Raw genomic sequence first — 19,891 nt, 5'->3', positions numbered from 1 at the left:
CAGTCTGGCCCAACGCAGGACCATTTCAATAAGGTCCTGACTGATCTCTTAATAAATTTTGCTAATACAAAAAATAATGGTTTGACATCCAAGTCGAAACCTACAACGACCAAGTTCCTTGCTGCTCACTAATATTCTGCCCTTGTTGGAGTCGTCAAGCATCCATCTCCCTTAAGCGCAATGTCGACCGAGACCGAGGGAACTTTCGAGGTGGCAGATGCCAGCCTGCATACCAAGACCTGGACTGTGAGTATCAGTGGTGATCAGCCTTAATAAGTAAGCAGAGGCTGATGCGTCGACAGCCCGAAGGTCCCGTCAAAGCAAATTTGGTGCATGTCCATGGCTTCAGCGATCATGTCGATTGGTACAATGACGTATATCGAATCGTAGCCTCGCATGGCATACAAGTATTTGGCTTCGATCAAAGAGGTTGGGGCCGAAGCGTGAAGCAGCCCTCCGACAAGGGAAATACAGGCCCAACATCACGCGTCATTGCAGATATCGCCGCTTTTATTGAGAGCAAATTGCCTTCGGATGTCCCGGTCTTTGTTCTGGGCCACTCTATGGGCGGCGGCGAGGTCATCACACTTGCTGCTGACCCTCAATATGCCAAACTCGTGAGCCGAGTGCGCGGCTGGCTGCTCGAGGCACCATTCATCGGGTTCGCCCCTGAGGAAGTCCCAAGTTCGTTCAAGATCTTTGCAGGGCGACTAGCTGGTAAAATTCTTCCCAAGTTTCAGCTCAAACACGTACTCGATGTTGCCAACTTGACACGAAGGCCAGAGGTGGCCAAGGGTTTCAAAGAAGATCCCCTGTGCCACGACACAGGCACACTCGAAGGGTTGGCCTCGCTCCTGGATCGCACAGGAGCTCTTCAGTCAGGTTCCGTGAAGCTGGGTAAAGAGGTCAGGTCGCTTTGGCTTGGCCATGGCGACCACGATAAAGCGTGCAGCTATCAGGCGGCCATAGATTTCGCACAGAAGCAAGATATCGAGGACAAGACCATCAAGACGTACGTGGGAGGTTATCATGCGTTACATGTCGACCTGTGCCAGGAGGAATATGCCAAAGATATCACTGACTGGATCTTGGAGAGGAGCAGCCAAGACCAGAAACCGATCGAGGCTAAGCTATAGAGTAGCTGTAGAGGATTTGTGGATGCGCGAGTATTACTAGTTTCAAGCTCTGTTGTTTTCGAGATGGCCAGTATCACTAGATATTGCGGAATTGATTTTAGCTTTTCACAGAGAGCGAGACTATGTTAGTATTATACGTTATATTTTATCGCTGGCTGTGCATCATCGCCCGACCACTTATCTCTTGACAGGGTAAATGCGGCTTTAGCTCGCAAACCAAAGCCAATAGATTGACCTGATTGATCAATAATTTCAGCTTCTGCAGTCTTGGCATCAATTCCTCAATATGAGATCATTGAGATGCATGTGTGGGCGGGTCAAGGCAGACCCATGTTCCGTATCCCAATCCGTAGACGCCCGAGAAACAGATGCTCTTGGAGGTTACAAGCCACGGAACCCCGAATCCAGCTCCGGCCGTTTCCTAGACGTTTCGGCCGTATCTGAACTATAATTCAACGTCTCCCGCACTCGATTTCAACCTCTGCCTTCAAACGTCTTGTGTAAAACTTGGCCACGGCCTTGGAATCTCGCACAATGAATGACCCGGAAACGATGCTCCGTTGTGCCATTTCCACTTGCGCGAGGAACTCGACTCACACTAACTCCAGTTGGCCTTCTGATAGCCCAGGGTGCTGAACGTCACCTATAAGGTATTCCATCGCTGCAGCCAACGGATTCATGTGCTGTCGAGAGTGGAATGGATACACTCCCGTCCCTTTGGGTACCTATCAGCATCCTTGGAATGGCAACCCACCAACAGACGAGATAGACAATGAAAGACGTATCCTTTATGTTCCTACCTAGTACCTACTCGTTTGGAGTGAGTCCACGTAGGAAGATGACTGGCTCAACAGTTGACTTCCGTCACAACTTATCGATCCTTTCGCTGTGCTTCTATTACATATCCATACTGATATCATTAACTCAGATTATATTCATTGGTGCAAGACTGGACGCGGCGCTCACTCGATCTCATGTGTAACACTAACTTAGCTGATCACCTACCTACCTACCTACCTACCTTATACTGTTGAGGTGACTCTGGCAATCACCGGCGCCTGAAGTTTCTTTCTTGCTCTCCCATATGCATTGATTGCTTACCCATCAGAACAGCTATCTTACATTATCACCAGCATCGCTATTGGTTAATTGATTCTCTGATATAATTCATCAAGAGACTGGTCGCCCGAGCTTTCGCGTTCTATCCTGCTTTATCAGTCGTGCATCATGACAACTGATAACAGCGATCACGTCGTCCATCATCCACAGGCTATTCACCTGCAATCTCTCGAACATGCCCGCAGCAGTTCACGAAATTCGATCACCCGCAATGGCTCGAGTACAGCTTTCGAGCCTGCGATGGCTGACGAGAATGAGACTATCGCTAGGAACGGATCTCACATGACTGATGTCGAGAGTCAACTCACCGCCACCGGTCGCCGACAAACCAGCTGCCTTGATCATGATCCATATGGTCTCTCCCGCGGGTACAAGACCGAGTCTGATCTGGAACAGATCAAGGCCAACACTTCACGGAAGCGCGATAGCATCCCTGACCGTAAATCTTTTCCCAGCAAGATCGGCCCCAAGGCAAAAGCTCGCAAGCTGCAGGGCTTCTACAAAAGTCAAAATGCTGCCATTGATCGCATGCTCAAGTCTGCTGAGGAACATCGTGACGAAGCCCGTGACCAGTATGGCGAAGACCAACTCAAGTTCCGCATTGCCGTCTGGGGTTCTTTCGCGGCCAATGTTGCCTTGTCAGGAGTTCAGCTCTATGCTGCCATCTCCTCAAAATCTCTTTCTCTCTTTACCACCATGGCCGACTCTGTATTCGACCCTCTTAGTAACCTCACCCTCATTTTGTCGGCTCGAGCCATCCGTCATGTCGATTCTCGGCGTTTTCCTGCTGGTAAAGCTCGTCTCGAGACTGTAGGCAACATCGTCTTCTGCTTTCTCATGATCGCTGTCTCGCTCATTATCATTGCTTTTGCTTGCCAAGAACTATCTCAGGGGGTCCAAGAGAAGGAATTCAAAATTGCTGCTGTTATATCTGTCTGCTGTGCTTTCGTCACCAAGTTTGTACTCTTTCTCTACTGCTGGGCACTCAAGGATAAGTATAGTCAGATCAACATTCTTTGGCAAGACCACCGCAACGATCTTTTTATCAATGGCTTTGGTATCTTGACTTCATGTGGTGGTGCGAAACTGAAATGGTGGATTGACCCTATGGGCGCTGTCATTCTGTCTGTTCTCATCTCATGCATCTGGCTGCACACCGCCTTTGGAGAATTTTTACTCATCGTCGGAGTTACTGCATCTGTCGAAACGCAGCAGCTCATCACGTATGTGTGCGTTACACATGACGACGCGGTTGTTGGCATTGATACCGTACGCGTGTATCACTCGGGTCCTCGCCTGATCGCCGAAGTGGACATTGTCATGGACCCGACACAAACACTTCAAGAAAGTCATGATATAGCAGAGGCGTTGCAGATCAAGCTGGAGGATCTGCCAGACATTGAGCGAGCATATGTCCACATTGATTACGAGACGACGCACAAACCAGAACATGCATTTAAAAAGGATATGTAGGTCTAGCTAAGGAATGTGTTTCCAGGGGAGTTCTGGGCTACGAAAGGCATCCTGAGCGGCTGGAAAGGAGTTTAGAGTTTGTTTAGTGAGGCAACTGAGTTCAATGCCGCACTCGGGTATTTACACGATCAAGGAGCCAGGGACATATGTTATTAGGCGAAGCTCAAGGCGTGATGACGAGATTCAACGGACAGCAGGGAGTGATGGTGCAAATCCTGTCTTAGTTGGTTTTTGGGGTAGAAGCAAAAGCATCATAATACGACAATGGCTCACGTGGACTATGCAGGCGAGAGCGTGTGATGCATATAAATCAAGCTGATAGCACGATTAAACTAGATCGAGGCGAGCTAACGCAGATGCCGGCATTTCAGAAGCGCTAAGATCGGGGGAACATGTACGGAGTATACAAGGGCTAAAAGGGGCACTTTTTTCTCTCTAGTAATTTCTACATGTCAGATTTGAGATATGAAGTGAAGTGAGACAAACTGGCATGAACGGCTTTTCCTCGTCTCGCGTGTCTTTGTCCCGATCTTACAGATTGTCTCGGTGCGCCGTGTCCGAGTGGCACACAGACTGATCTGCAAGACAAGCTAAGGTACCTTACCTTAGCCACAAGAATCTACGTCACTTATACGACTTTGTTCTTAGAGACTGGCATCTGCCACGGGCTGGGGAGATTTGAATGTCTTTATGATAGCTCAAGGGACGGGAAAGAGGGTCTAGCGGCACGGACAGAGCGGGATTTTTCGTGCAGATCAACAATTCTTATGTTGAGCCTTTTAATATCTCAAGGGGACCAGTCTGGAATGGTTGAGATTACCTTAGATACACGTATCTTAACGGTCCGTCGCATACTCGCAGCAACTTGCAAGGGGCGAGATATCCAATTCGGGCTGTATGCAGAAGCCCGTTCCGAGTTCATCCCTGAAATTTTGATGATACGGAAGTTGCAGACACGTTGTAGAGCTGTAAGAAAACCTTGGGGTGTTATGCTTTGTGGATATCATCAGCTAAAAAGGACTCGGCCAAGAAGCGATGAGGTCGAACATAAGCTTCCTGAGAGCTAAGCCAACCTAGCTCACAGCAATCCAATTCCATCATTGTGCAGCCGTTGAAATTAGTGGCGATTCACTAGAGCCGCCACCAGCGGAAACCCGCCCCGAAATACGGAGATGCAACGTCCTGAGGTAGACGTCAGGCTGGGCAGTAGACTTGGGATCGCAGAGCAGGGAACACCAAAACGGTCCCAGGTTCTGTGTAATTGGAGGCTGTGAAACCTCAATTTCTTCTGTACGAACGTGGGGGGGGCATTCTACCAGCATTTGGGTTACTATTATCTGGTGTTTGTGCTGGTGTTGCCCTTGAATGGCAGAAAATAGAGTGAGTGTCTGGCCTCGGCGCTTCTAGAACTGCAAAGTTCCTCAGGGTCACTGTGGCTTGAAGTAGAGTTTAGTACCTGAAGGGTCAGACCCCGAGGACTCACTTCATGCGTTACTTGAACGAAAAGAATGAGGTTTTTGTTTTCCGGTTACTTGTTGTTGTCGATGATCTGAGGTACATCGTGGTAGACGACGGCCGGCCATCTCGGGTCAAGCTACGGATACAGAGTAAGGTCAAGAATCTCACTAGGTTCACCCGTGCCCTGAGTGCCTCACAGGTGATGGGTAGGTAGGAGGTAACTAGGTAGGTAGCCCAGGAGTTAGGCGACCTGACCGACCCACAGGAGCTAGGTAGAGTCTGCCCTGGCCCCAGGCGAGCTAAGCTAAGGTACGGATACTTTCCATGGTTTATTAACTAGCAGGGCAGGTTCCCCCTCCAAAACCGTCCGGGGGCCATCATCGGATCATCACATTGGATCTACCTCGAGTACCTCCCCAAATAGTGCTGTTGCTGCCATTCTCACGTCACGCCTGACTATTACTTCGCTTGCCTCTCCTCTTCTCTTCTGCCTCTTCCCCTCTCTCCTCCTCCTCCTCCTCCTCCTCTTCCTCCTCGTCTCTCAAATCTATCATAATCTTGGGCTTCAGACAAAAGAGGGATACAGGTTACTGCAGACTTTTGTATTGTTTCAGAACCTTGGTATTGTACACTAAGGATACACTGCAGTACCTTGCCTTGCGTATTCTGTCTGCACTAACGCACAGCATCCTTGCTAGATCCAAGCGAGCTTTCTCTTCCTTCTTGTTGACTTGGACTTGGACCCCTCGACTCGACGACTGCACCTCTTCACATCGATCGCAATATTACGACTTCTCTGGAACTTTCATCCATGGGTTGCTGACCGACATTCTCAACTTGTTGTAGCTGACTTGGACGATCTGCGCCGAGGCTCGTCCAGCAGCTGGTCAACTCCTGTCCTACATCGCCATGGCTGCTCAAGGTGCTGGAGGGCATGTTTATGCTACGGTTCGTCCTCTCCGTGTCTGATCTTGCCGGCATTGCCTTTCTAACTTGCGGATAGCTTCTTCTAAGCGATTCCTATCTTCCTGGTTCGTCAATTGACTCTGTCGCTCTATATGATCTCGACTAATTCTTCCTTAGGCGCACTCGTTCTCGCTCACTCTCTTCGCGATGCAGGAGCCAGTCGCAAGCTAGCAGTATTGGTCACGCTCGATACCGTGTCCGCTGACTCCATTACGCAGCTCAAGGTAAGCCCTCCCGAGTGTCTGCCCGTCCTCGAGTCTGCCAATACTGATGCAATTACTCCAGAGGGTCTACGACTACATCTTTCCTGTGCCGCGCATTCGCAATGACCACCCGGCCAATCTGTACCTAATGAACCGTGGCGACCTGCATTCAGCGTTTACCAAGATCAATCTATGGAAACTCACACAGTTTTCCAAGATTGTCTACATCGACGCTGATGTGGTAGCATATCGAGCTCCTGACGAGCTTTTCGACACGCCCCATCCCTTCGCAGCTGCCCCCGACATCGGCTGGCCAGATCTGTTCAACACTGGTGTCATGGTTTTGGAACCCAATATGGGCGACTACTACGCTATGATTGCCATGGCTGAGAGAGGAATTTCGTTTGATGGCGCCGACCAAGGCCTCATCAACATGCATTTTGGTCAACGGTATCATCGATTGAGCTTCACTTACAACGTCACACCATCTGCACACTACCAATACGTCCCCGCGTATCGACACTTCCAATCAAGTATTAATATGGTGCATTTCATCGGATCTCACAAGCCATGGTTCACTGGTCGAGACTCACCTTCTGGCAACAACCCCTTCAGTGAGATGACAGGACGATGGTGGGCAGTCTACGATAGGCACTACCGACATCAAGTAAGCTCAACATTTATGCAGATAGATGTTGTGTGTCTGACTCATTTTCATAGGAATCTTCTCCCGCCAATGCCTCTTCAACTCCCCAGTATGTCCACTATTTCACAAAAGGAGAATGGCACCCTCAGCCGGTCCATGCGCAGTCTTGTACCAGCGACCACCACAGCTCCGTCTCAGCTGAGGGCACGCATCATTCAGCTCCAGGTCACGAACAGCATGCATCTCAGGAGGCGCAAGGCTCAGGACAACATCACTCAGAAGGATCTGGGCACCATGAAGGACCGCACCACGGTAGCGGATATCACGATGGGTCAGATTCTGGTTCGGTCCATCATGACCACCATCCTGCACCTCCCAGTGATCAACCGGTCTCAGCTCTTGGGCATCACCATGAACAGTATCACGGACAACACGCTTCTGAACATCAGCACCATCAGCACGAAGAACCAAAGCACGAGCCACCCCCGATCACAATGCATGATTGGGATGCTCAGAGGTAGGCCTATCGTTGGAAATTCTGTGCTTGATTGAACATGAGACACTGACTTTGCCAGACATCCCCCTCCTGCTGATTCGAAACCTGAGGCTATGAACTTTCCTTCCACACATTACGAAATGTCACGCGATACAGCCCCTTTTATCCCGCCTGAACGATACCCAAGTCCCCCAAAGAACATGTGGTATGAAGTGCCAAAAGAGAAGCCAGCCCCACGATCAAAGCCAGCTCCGGAGATCTTTCCGTGGGAACACAACCGACCTCGTCCAACCAGATCATTCATTGGGGAACCAGAACCACCAGCGCCTGATCCAGAGCCTACACCTGGAGAGTCCGGCTCAGACCCTATCACGGGGTCTACAACACAGCTTTCAGTGGCAACTGAAGGTCTTACAGAGTCTTCTGAGGTGACAGCATCGGGATCTGGGGCGAAGAACGAGTCGAATGCATCTACTCCTACAGTACAGATTACCCCATCAGACCCTTGGACGTCATACACACGCACAAACGCCTGGGATGAGGTGCCTGAGATCGAGCGGTACGTTGATCGCCTGCATGGTGGTCATCGACGTGGTAAGAGTTCGACTTCTACGATAGGGCGTGTGAAGAGCCCATCAACTGGTGCATGGAGAGACGATCGGAGCAACCTTAAGAACCGCGGCCTGAAACTCACCGATTTCCCGAGCGCTACAGAACGCCCCAGTTTGCCGGTCACACCGGCCCCAATTCATCGGCACTCGTTCTGGGCGGGAGACGAAGGGCAACACGAGGACGAGGCAGCAAAGAAGCTTCCTGAGGCTGAAGGCGTGCCTACGCAGTCTGACTGGGTATGTGTGCATGGGAGACGTTGGAGACCGACAGACTGCCTGTGCGAGGTGACTGACTTGGTGCTACATCACCAGGATCCGCTAGCACAGCTCCAGAAGCTTGCTAAGCAGCAATCGGATGCGTTGTTAAAGAAGCTCGGTGGCGAAGGAGACGAGGGTCGAGAAGGAGGAGTGAGTCGAGAGATTCCAACACGTTCATTACCCTTTGGTTCGGGTGATGCCAAGTCACCAACTTATGTCGCGCAGTCTGCTGCAGGCGTGCTCAGCCCACAGCCGGTAAAAGGCGAAAGGTCGGCAGGCATCTTGCGTGACATGAGCAGTGGCCGTCTCGAACCTAACTCAACTTCGCAATCGACTACGATTCCCGAGCCGAGCTATACCGGTCCTGGCGCTGCCTGGGAGAAGGATGAAGATATACCGCAATATGAGACACCCCTGCCACCTAAGGAGGAGGAGCTAGATGCTCTCAATGCATAGCAGATTATCTGGGCACCAGCTAAGTTCATTGAACAAGGGAAAGCTACGGAAAGTTTTATCGTCTCCCACTACGACAAATTAGGATGGGGAAGAATTAAGAAGGAATGATTAATGCGTTACCGTTTCATGGCTATGAGCGGGCATAGTAATAGATACAGGTACGAGGGGCACTTGGGTATGTGTGGCATGGACGCGGGTCGCTTTTCTTTGTTTGTCATTGTTATTTTGGTTCCCTTGTGCCATCTCGTCAATAAGCTTCGAGGATTCCTTGTCAACGTCAGAGGAGGAGAGAGAAGGAGGATGTATTTTTTGTTGAAATATGGACACTGTGGCAGCGCCTTTACGGTGTCGTTAAAGAGTAGGAATTACCTCTGAATTGTCTTTGGATTCATTCATATACTCTTCGGTCTCTCTCATTCTTGCATTTCTCATTGCATTCGTGTTTTGTTGCTACGTTTGTATTTGCGCGTTTTCGATTCACCAATGCTCTGCGCCGATTCATCAGCGTGCTTTGACTGGTCTCATTCATCATGGAAAGGTGTTTCCTGGTCTACTCATATTTGTATAGTTGCAGATTGCTTTGGGTAGCTTGCATATCAAGTTTCAGATGTACAATACTGGCTTCAACAAACTTATATTTCGGGGTGAAGCTTCTCTGTCATGCATGCCATTGAGGTGAACAAATAGTACATAACTCCTGTGAACTCCATGCCACTAGCAATCGGGAAATTTAAATGCAGTCTTGGTCTTCACTAGACCAACGAGATGGGTGCAAAAAAATGATACATGCATAGAATGCCTATTGGTACCCAAGGCACAACTAGTCCTTAACATTTTCCTCATCCTCGACCTCCTCGACAGTTACGGCTCTCGCCTTCCCCTTGTCCTTTGAGTCGATTTCAGACGTATCGTCTTCATCACTATGGGATGGCGGAGTGCCTTGTGGTGTATGTTCAGCTGTTGGACTCGGCTGAGACGTAGCCTCAGCAGGGCCAGTTTGGCTTGAGCTTCCTTCAGCCTGAGGCTCATTCTGCGTTACAGGGTCAGCATGATCCAGGCGAGATCCGTTACCAAACAGTTGAGCCGAACCGCCCCAATTGGGCATGCGAGGGCTAGGCGCGACAACTTGGGGTGGCTCAACCGCTCGTGTGAACTGTGGTGTAAGTTGAGGGGGGCGCTGTTCAGTTGGAGTCAAAGAGGAGTTCTCAACCGGTTGAGCTCCCTGGTTTCGGCTACCAATTGGCGAGGGTTGTCTCACAGTAGACATTGTCTGAGGTACATTAATGTTATCTGCAACAGTTGCCTGAGGGCCAACCTGCGGGGAAGGTTGCGTCGAGGCTTGGCCGCCATCGAGACGCTGTAGAGGAAGCAGAGACCAGCCAGGAGGGATAACAACGCCTTCTGGGAGCTCAGCACTGCCAGCAGGGATAGGTACGGCGTTAAGGGGAGCACCATGGCGAGCCATAAGGGGGCTTGGCTGTCGCGGAGGTATACCTGGGAATTGGGGGAAACCTGGAGGCATAGACATCTGGGGCGTTATAGGGAATTGCTGAGGAATTAGAGGTTGGGGGAGAGGTACCGCAGTAGGAGGTATGGCCTGTGTCTGTATACTTGGTTGTTGTTCTGTATGTTGCTGTCTCTGTCTGAGACGGTATAGCTCTGCCTGGAGAAGATGGATGGTTTGTAATTCTTGATGCGCAAGCTGCAACGACTGCATCTCACGTTGGATCAGCTGGTCTGCTTGACTGATCAAGTTTCCAACATTCTGCAAGTTATCTCCAGTAGGAAGAGGAGTCGCAGGAGCAGTGTGGCCAGCAGCATTAGGGGTGGGGGGAGCCAGCCCTTGAGGGTTGGGAGCGGCTGGTGGCACGCCAAATTGCTGCGCAAGTTCTCTGACCTGTTGTCCGTTGGCGCCGAATCCCACACGAAGAGGGCCAATGTTGAAGATACGAGGACCAGCTGGCCGCTGTTCAGGCTGTGCTCCTCCGTTCTGCTGCCCCTGAACGGGAGCATCTCCTGGGTTTGCTGCTGGTTGGTTCGCTGGACGCCTGCCTCCAAGCTCAATTCGAAGACCTGCAGCCCGGTTCTGACCTGCACGAGGAGCTGTCTCGCCAAGGGTAACAGGACTTCGACAAGTAGGACAAACTTGCTGTCGCTCGAGCCAGCTCTTGAGGCAGCCGAGATGCAAAATATGTCCACAAGGTAACTTCTTGGGTCGAATTCTATCCATCGCGCCTGGGTTGTTCTCTGGATCCCACGGCCGCATTTCCTCGCGGCAGATAATGCAGGTGTCCTCGCGTTCCAGCTCTTCCTGAGTTGCGTCGGGATAACGATTCATCTCTTGAATGGCTTTTCGATATCGCAATAAGGCACCTAGACGCTTAATGAAATCCCGGGCTGTCATGAAGAGATCCCTCATAATATGAATGGGCAGTCCATAAAAAGCCAGAAGCATGAAGAAGAACACGATGTAAATACCAAGTTTAACCAGGTCTGTCTATGTCAGTAGTGCCCCTCGAAGCTTTTTTTTGCTTTCAACATACCTGTGATAAGGTCCAGCCAGAGTACAAACTCTCCCTTTGCAGACCAACCTGGTACTTCAATATCCATTTCATCGATATCATCCTCGCTAGGCAGTGGCTCGTCCGAAACTTCCTCGCCAGCGGCAGCCGCTACTTCACGTCGTCGGATGATAGTCTCACGTTCTTGTCTGACCTCTTGTCTCCTTTCCGCCAGTCGCTTACGTTTCTGCGCTTCCTGTATATTTTGTTCCGTCAACGACAGCGCATACCGGGCTGCCGTCCGCCACGAACTGGTGGCCAAGACTGCGAACTCGAAGAGAAACATGACCATCATGTTGGGTCGCGCTTGTTGAATAACGGTATTTATCGTGTATCGGAGGATGTAGATATCGTAGATGAAGCTTAGCGTGAGCGATACACTGAGTCGCAAATGGAACAAGCGAGGGTTCGCCGGCGGTTGCTGCTCGAGGACCTCAACTCTCCCATCACCAATCCATCCCCACACCTTGCCTGTCACCAGAGCTGCAAACATAACCAGAAACCAGGCTCCTATCTCTTCGCGGAATATGGTCATTGCTAGACATGTCTCTGTGATCGCAAACCAAGCACGTTCGGTTAGTTGCTCGACTTCGACAGCACGAAGAGGGCCAAAGAACATCCGTGTAAGGCCATAAACGAAGCTGCTATAGACAAGGAAGGAAAAGTTGACCAAGACCTGGATATGATGAGTTCAGCATCCTGCACGCAATAAACTCTAGAGCGTGGATTGCGTGGATCGCGCGGGATAACGTACTAGCAAACAAAAGTTGCTCTGAGCGAGATATACCATTGCCGAGTAAAAGTTGGCCCTCTGGTAGAAGGCCGAGAGGACAACACCACCTGCGAGGGCCGTCGAGGCCTGTGAAGCAAAAAGTCAGCATTGGTCCAGAGTGATCGGCTATAGCTCCATATAGCTTCCCCAAGCTCTCCCACCACAGCAATGCTTACCCCAGCATACCAGCCAAGTCGCATCTTGGGCATGGGAGTTGAACGATGGGGAATAAATTGGGTACTTGTCAAAATGTAAAAAAGTAACCAATCACTCCTCTATCCCCATGATTGAGTTGGGTTCGGATATGTAACTTTTGGTGAATGTGCTGTAATTACTTCACTGTATCAAATAACAGCCGACGATTTGATGCCACGTTAAGCAGAGCGACACACGACCGATGACGCAGAGGCCGAACCGATGCACGTGATTCTGCTCTGACGTGAGAAGGTTTACTTCACCTATTGAGGTAAAGCCGATATTTCCCCGTGTAAGGTAATGGTAATGGCTGATCAAAAGTGGCAGCCTACCCTAAAGCTGGTCGAGCTATTAGCTTACCTAGTGAGACTGATGTTGTATAAATATCGCGATGTTGAGTCAATGCAGAGGTGTGAACGAGCATGTTGTTATTGTAGGCCCATTCCTAGATATTTTACACCATCATGACAGCATTGAAGCCCATCCTCACGCCAACATTGCTTGCAGCGATTCGAAAGCAACCAAATCTTCCACGTAATACATGGTACTTTATCACCGCTACTACTCTATCAGCCCTCAATAGGCCGGACGAGCTGTCAGAGGTCTTCAAGAATGCCATAGGGGAAGGCTCAGACACTATTGTGAATGGTATTCCGAGCCGGGACGATCAGTTGCGCATATCTAGGCGTCTCAGAGAAGCCCTATTGAAAGCTTCTGCCGTCGGAGGCATGCCCAAGGTTGGCAGGCCACGAGTATGGCGAACTCACCTCGGTGCTAACATTTTCGGATAGTCGATTAATGCTCTGATGTCCCTTAAGTCCGCAACCACTGAAGACCTACTAGACGAGGAAGTAACGGGTACGTCTATCAGACATAAGGATATATACGATACTACACCAGCACAAGTGCTCGAGCGAGGACAAGCCTTCTTCGAAGCCATATATGGCAAGATTTCCAGACGTATAATGGGTCAACTAGACCGGTCAGGTGCGCCAGACTTGGGTTTGCTGGCGAGGTTGACATATGGGTATGTACTCAGCAACACCGATGTGCTTACGCCAGCCGAAACTTCATTCGTACTCATTGCTAGTCTCATTCCCCAAGATGTAAGTGTGTTTTCTGGGCAGCCACCGGGCTGCACTAAAGTCATATGTAATGCTGATGCCAAGCCTTAAAGGTGAACCCTCAACTGAAGGGGCATTTGCGGGGTGCAATCAATGGAGGCGCCAGTGTAGATGAAGTGAGAGCCGTGAGGGATGTAGTTATCAAGATTTGTGAAGCTTCAGGAATGAAGAAGCTAGAAGAGAATGCCATTGGGGGATGGGGTTGGAGAAGTGAAGTTGCGAATGTATAGAATATTATTACTTTGACCTCGGGGCCTTGAGCCTACCCTAAACTACCTTATATAAGTTGTCTGGCTGCGTAATACATAGGAGATGACAACTTGACCGCTCTGAATTTTGAAGGAATGTTAGGACTGTAGTCATGTACTACTGCAAGGAATGGCCGTGCTCTACTTGTGAGTGTTATCAACATGTCCTAAAGACGCGTCGCCGAGTTGTGAAAATCGTGACGATTGCCAACACCACGAATAGACTGGAGATCTCATTGTGAGTGATAGACAGAGAGCCTCATTCCCTATTGTCCGAAAGAGGCTGTTTACACGACTCAAAAAACTCCGCGACCTATTGTTTCATGTCCAAACGGCGCCTAGTCTCCCCAGCGGCCGGCCCCCGTTTTCTCTTTGGTGAGCTCAAGATGGAAGACGGAAGCCATTCCGCGTTTAGGCGAGGCCGCGCCCAGAGCCAGCATAGCAAGTCCCAAGTCCGCTGTCACGCGCAAAAGCAAGGGTAGCAACCCGCCACCAAAGTCAAGGCACCTAAGGTACCTATGGCTCTAGGGCCTAGGCCTACCTAGGGGTCGACAGAGCTCCTAAGAACAAGGCCTGGGCGTATCTATCCGTAGGCCGGAGGGGTCGGGCAGTGGAAAGTTCACAGTCAATCAATGCCGCTCTCAACTGTAATCGAGGCCACCCAAGACCTAATTCGGGTACGCCACGGTTTACTGATCTGCTACTGCTCGACTCTGGTTCGTCCAAGCTTGACAAACACACTAAAACCAAAGGTCCAAAGGAGCTTCCCGTGGCCAAAAGGTAAATCATCAACGCCCAGAAAGAGCTTGTATGTATGTATCCGTACGGCAGAGTAATAAGTGCCTACACTTGAGACACTGTGAGGTACTAAATAGGTAAACTTGCCTTACGATAGATCGCCATCGAGTCTGGACTTGCAATTAACTACCAACGGCGTCTAGTGAGTAGGTACCTAAGTAGTTTGTTGTTGCTCGCCACGTCACAGTGATTCGAATGGCTCAGATAAGGTGATCTAAGTTAAATCAGACTTTAATAAACCCCGCGTATGACCCCAGTTGGACGCTCGCTCTCCGAACCCATTCTCGAGGTCATGTTGACTTGACTTGACTTGACTTGACTTGGTAGCACTCATGATGGATACTTGTCTCATTGATAGGTACCTACAAGCGAGAGCCTGTTAGCCAAACTCTCCGTCAACCGCGCATTGTATGGACTATTATGGAAAAGAGCACGAGGCTCCATAACCAATGTCGATCTGGTGGTGCGGAAATCTCCTGATGGGTTTATGGATCAGAGTGGTATTTTACTCTCTAGCAGGGCAAAATAGACGGAACTGAGCCGTTCCCCATCTTCGCGATACAACATCCTGAAGGAGCGTCTCCCATGTCTAGCAGATCAGAACAAGGCTCCCCTTGCACCATGCCGAGTATGGATAAGATAGTTTGGTAGCAATGGTAGGCAGACTCAGTCAGTCAGTCAGTCACTGATGTACATACTGTATGGGCGAGAAAGCCTAGCCGTGGGGTTCACAATGACCATATCGGTATCGGGACTCGGGAGATAGTTGACAATGGTAATGACAACTATCAATCGCTCATCAACGCAGTGTAACTGTACCTGCTCTGATATGGGATCGCTCAGGATGCAGCATGCACACCCTCCCCTCCTTTGAGAAAGACCTCGACCGACATTGGGGTAGCACAAGGCGAATTTGGTGATCTGGCAAGCAAAAAAGGCAACCGGAACACCCACGAGTCTGGGAACGAGGCGTGCTATTCGACCGGGGAGAACATGAGTGGCACCATTCACCTACATACCTGCATACTTACCTTAGGGTTGCAGGAAAGGCTAGGATAGACTTGAGCGTAGGTATGTACGTATGTAGACAGACAGACATACAGTGCAGTGCAGTGCAGTTCAGATACAGAATTAGAATGCCGACCCGCAGCAATAATCTCGGATGCATGACAGTCCGAAGTAGTCACACGCATCTATACATATTGGTCTGTCTTGTTGTCTTGGTTTTCTGGCCCGTCCAACCATGGCAAGCTCCAGGATCAGAGTAACATCATGATGAATTGCATCCATCCATCGGACTATGCAGGAATACATTGCAAATGTACATATTGTATTGCCTTTGAACACTCCCGAAAAGCGTCGGCGTCGGGACTCTCAACGACAGGGCCAGGTTCAAGGGTAAGACGGGACAGGGTTTATTAACGAGCCTCTCTCTCTTGTCATTGTTTCCTTATCCCGCTTAAACACCCCTGCCAATTTCAATCACGACTCCCACACGTGGCCTAAGATCCTCGAGGGGCGAGGGCATACATAGTACGGATAGGGCATCTCAAGCCTTGTCCTGTCTAGTCCAGTCCATGTCCAATATTGACGGGGGGGCGGCTCACAAGCGGCAAGGCGCGCATCAATCCATTGTGTCGGGTCACTTACTCACTTTTCCATTTTATCGATGTCATGATGTGAAAACACGGGAACATTGACTTTGATCGATCCACACGCCTCTTTGACTTTGCGACGTGCGAACCTAGGTAAGGTACTTAGTCAATGCTTAGAGACCGCAAGGAACTTCCCAGCATCTGGAGTGTCGTCTTCCCGCGCTACACTCGCCATCTCAGACGGGAATCTGCTCTCGCCAAAATAGTCTGCACGTCACATTGAGATTGGGTTCTCAACATCTCAGCCAATGCCCCGCGCACTGGGATCCAGCACCTTAACAGGCCTCTGCTATACCCCAGGATCAAGCTGTATATGTCTCGTGGCGCCTATAAGATGTGCGTCTTATTAATTGTGCTTTGACGACAACTGGACTTGAATCAACAACATGGACCTGATACCTCAAATTTCAACATCATACGTTGTGCAACAGCAAAATGATGGAGAGTTCGTGGCCTTGGACAGTAGCTTCGTACGTCTTCCAGTAACCAAATAGCCGGGTCACTGATTCACAAGTGGCCCATCATGAGCACTGTTAGCTTCAATAACTCAGTCCGACAGCCTGGATGTGGCTGAATGGCGTCCAGGCCGCTGACACCAAGTGCCGTCCCTAACTAAAGTCTAGACTGCCAACAGTGATAAAGGTAGAGTGACATCGATGCTCACCTGCGTCAATTAAGCCAATATTCCGAGGTTATGACCACCATCCTGGAGAAGCAGTGTCCTTAACGAATCTGGACCGCGATATGCCCTTCAATATCGAGCGACCACGGCCACTGGTACATGCCTACGTACCTTGATCCATGCTAGAAACTGCCGTTGTTTCTTTCGTTTTTCTCCTTGTTCTAGGCCGCTGTGATCGCGTTATTTACCGGTCGTTAGCATCTACCTAGTCTGTGTGTTAGACTGGTGGCGCTCGCGTAAGGCTACCACAGTTGGAAGTTTGGGACCAAATTGCCTGCGCATACTTGCTTTTACAAGGCTGTTCCTTGGAGAGATTAATGCCTAGACCACTACTGGCTTTACCGGAGAAGGAGAACAAGTCCAAGCGCTTCAACCTCCAACGGTATCTCTGAGTGTTTCACGCAACGGACACTAGGCCTCCACACGGGCCATGCAGGGCGGTGGACTTTGTTTGCGTTGTCAGTATCTTGAGGACGCCTTTCTGCGCTGGAAAATGATTCCCTCGCCGAGTGATGGGTAGTCGAGCTCGGTGGGGGTATCCCATTACATACCTGCACAACCCCCAGGATAGGATGCCGTTGGGAGATGGGAGATGGGAGATGAGATGCAGGATGAGATTGGAGCGCCAGCGCCGCCAGGAGACAATGATGGCCAACCGGTTTCGATAGCAACTAAACGCGGAAGCATTACGGTGGTACCTGTTGGCGATCCTGAAGATCATCCTTCGGATACTGTAGGTCTATGGTATCCTTCATGATATGATACGGTCCGACGGTGAAGTGGATATACATATATGTGATACCGTGGAGCGAGGCCCATTAGACGCCAGGACTATCCAGTATACATAATACATACGGTGGTTGTAGGTGATCGACAAAACCTATCCTTGATTTCTGGCGTTCAGTCTGTGAGACAATAGACGGGCGGCAGCCTTGTTGACCCAAAAGCTATGGCTATCTTGTCCAGTTTGACAGCTCTCGGACTGTTGAATGTCCCCGACGACAAGCATTGATCAAGTTTTCAACGCCTCTTTGGGACCCAATTGCCCAGAAATTTCTTTGTACAACATTATTATTCCTTGCGGATGGTTGGTATGAGTCCTAATACAGTATCTCGTAAATATGGGTGGGTATACTGAGGGACAATGTACCTGAGCAAGGCTACTGAGAAATATGAGTTAGAAGACATGAACATGAGCCAGGATTGAAGCGAGGCCAAGACTGAGTTGAGCAACTCGAGCAATGCGATATATCGATGATGTTATAAAATTGCCAGAATTGGCGAGGGAAAGGTGCTGTATAATTGTACCGTACTGTGTAGGTGGGAGAATGGTGATCTGGATTCGAACTGGGTCACTCGTGTAAGCAAGCGCATGTTGATCCACCCAAAGTCCAATCACATGTTCTGTAGCGGATAACTACTACTGTAAGTAGGTAGGTGGGCTTCTAGGTAAAAACTCCGAGTTACCAAAGAAAGCAATAGCCAAAGATCTTGGAGATTAGTTACCTAGGTAGGTAGCATCAATGTTCCGAAGGATGGTGAACTTGAGAGTCTGTATCGCTTGTCCAGTAACTAGGGGCCTTTCTCTGACTGAGCCAGGCCAGGGTCGTGTTTGGTCATGATGCAAGCAATCAGGTGCAGAGACTTGACCCTCAATTCCGAATGGAGGACCCCGCGACAAACCCAGTCCCCAAAAGAGGACACAGCGGAGCGTAGGCCACGGAAATGGCGGCGGCGGGAGAGTCAGATTTGGCGGTTTATTCGCATCGCGCATCGGTGAAGCCGAGAGAGAGCTTGGTAACTCTTTCGACTTTTACAAGGATCGTGACAGCCAATCAGAGACTCCCAAAGAGACAGGGTCGACGGTCAGAAACTCAGAGTCTTAGAGACAGCTTGCTTGGGGCGGCCGACCGGTGGAATGTGAGCCGGGTGCCCATGCCGACACCACTGCAGTTTGGACCAAACAGCGACAGCGCGGGTGCCGAGGTCTTTGATCCGTGGAGCAGGTATGCATGTATCTCCATTCATGGTGGTTTATCATTGTGTTTTGCTTTTTCTGCCTGACTTTTCAAGCACTGCTTTGCATCTCATTCGAGCAGCACTCTGAGAAGACGCATGCATGAATTGCTTCCACTCGCTTCATCTGACACAGAATCTTTTGTTTTAGGAAGAATACCCGTTTCTGCTTCAGCTGAGGAATGCAAATTGTCTGTGTCGAGTAGACAGTCCGAGAGGCACGGCATGTCAGAAAACCATGGTGTATCCAATGATTAGTTGTAGAGCCTCGTCAACGACGACACATGATTGATGAAAAGACAAACTCTCAAACCTTTGCCAATATCAAGGTGGGCGGTAACAAGCGGCATCGCCATTGGATCCCAGTCATTGTAGCGGTGATGACGGTGATGCTACAGTGAATGTCCAAAATCCATGGTTTTGAGAGACACAGCACAGACAGACAGAACCGTTCAGAGATAACTTGCAGATGCATTCGCGCTCGTTACCAATCTGGGCACCCATTGGATGGTGAAAAGGGTGGGTTAGAGACCAGCTTGGCATCGAATCCAATGACAGGCCATGGGACGCTTGGTCTGGCCGTCGGTCTGAGTCTTGAGGCTACAGGGGGTGAATTACTCAGTGAAGGTTTGACCTCAACTGCAAGGAGAGTTCCGTTCCATCATCTCTGACGCAGATCACACGAGGTACGTACATACCGCGGACGCTCGATCTTGTTGGGTTGCCTGTGCTCAGCCCTACGCTCCAGCCTGATCCCAGAGATTGGAGGAGCTCGGCTTTTAGTGCTGCAACCTTTGATTATTATTATTAGCGCCATCAACCATCTCGTCAGCCACACCCTCCTGTCGCGTTGAGCGGGGCTTCCCGTCATTGAGGAACACACCCCACTAGGAATGGATACATAGGTGTTGATCCTGGACTACCGTCCAATGGAGGTGGATGTCCATTATGAAGCCATAGCGACATTACCATGAACCGCGGTGAAGGCTGTGTTTTGCAAAGCACACCGTGCTTGATC

The 19,891-nt window shown here is 50.1% G+C and overlaps 5 protein-coding genes across 5 annotated transcripts; 4 read left to right on the top strand and 1 right to left on the bottom strand.

Moving 5' to 3' along the window:
- Positions 1-180: 180 nt before the first annotated feature.
- On the top strand, positions 181-1,136 carry FSUBG_10818 (YJu3 serine protease; the record flags this gene model as incomplete). The annotated part of the gene is made up of 2 exons (XM_036675435.1): positions 181-246; positions 303-1,136. 2 exons carry the CDS (start codon positions 181-183, stop codon positions 1,134-1,136), a joined length of 900 nt encoding a protein of 299 aa, XP_036533702.1.
- A 1,227-nt stretch (positions 1,137-2,363) lies between these two features.
- FSUBG_10817 (cation diffusion facilitator 10) lies at positions 2,364-3,728 on the top strand (the record flags this gene model as incomplete). Its single annotated transcript, XM_036675434.1, has 1 exon — positions 2,364-3,728. The coding sequence occupies one exon, from the start codon at positions 2,364-2,366 to the stop codon at positions 3,726-3,728; it is 1,365 nt and encodes a 454-aa protein (XP_036533701.1).
- Positions 3,729-6,095: 2,367 nt separating this feature from the next.
- On the top strand, positions 6,096-8,822 carry FSUBG_10816 (glycogenin-2 beta; the record flags this gene model as incomplete). The annotated part of the gene is made up of 8 exons (XM_036675433.1): positions 6,096-6,134; positions 6,190-6,217; positions 6,270-6,376; positions 6,438-7,022; positions 7,076-7,110; positions 7,151-7,518; positions 7,561-8,345; positions 8,421-8,822. 8 exons carry the CDS (start codon positions 6,096-6,098, stop codon positions 8,820-8,822), a joined length of 2,349 nt encoding a protein of 782 aa, XP_036533700.1.
- An 820-nt stretch (positions 8,823-9,642) lies between these two features.
- FSUBG_10815 (e3 ubiquitin ligase synoviolin) lies at positions 9,643-12,355 on the bottom strand (the record flags this gene model as incomplete). The annotated part of the gene is made up of 4 exons (XM_036675432.1): positions 9,643-11,315; positions 11,366-12,059; positions 12,138-12,242; positions 12,332-12,355. The coding sequence occupies 4 exons, from the start codon at positions 12,353-12,355 to the stop codon at positions 9,643-9,645; spliced, it is 2,496 nt and encodes an 831-aa protein (XP_036533699.1).
- Positions 12,356-12,814: 459 nt separating this feature from the next.
- FSUBG_10814 (uncharacterized protein) lies at positions 12,815-13,704 on the top strand (the record flags this gene model as incomplete). Its single annotated transcript, XM_036675431.1, has 4 exons — positions 12,815-13,102; positions 13,142-13,208; positions 13,257-13,456; positions 13,528-13,704. The coding sequence occupies 4 exons, from the start codon at positions 12,815-12,817 to the stop codon at positions 13,702-13,704; spliced, it is 732 nt and encodes a 243-aa protein (XP_036533698.1).
- Between the last annotated feature and the right edge of the window lie 6,187 nt (positions 13,705-19,891).

The sequence above is a fragment of the Fusarium subglutinans genome (genome assembly GCF_013396075.1).
Source record: "Fusarium subglutinans strain NRRL 66333 chromosome Unknown NRRL66333_c0000192, whole genome shotgun sequence".
Taxonomy (NCBI): Eukaryota; Fungi; Ascomycota; class Sordariomycetes; order Hypocreales; family Nectriaceae; genus Fusarium; species Fusarium subglutinans.
The sequence above is the reverse complement of the archived record's forward strand: the minus strand, read 5'-3'. Positions and strand labels throughout refer to the sequence as shown.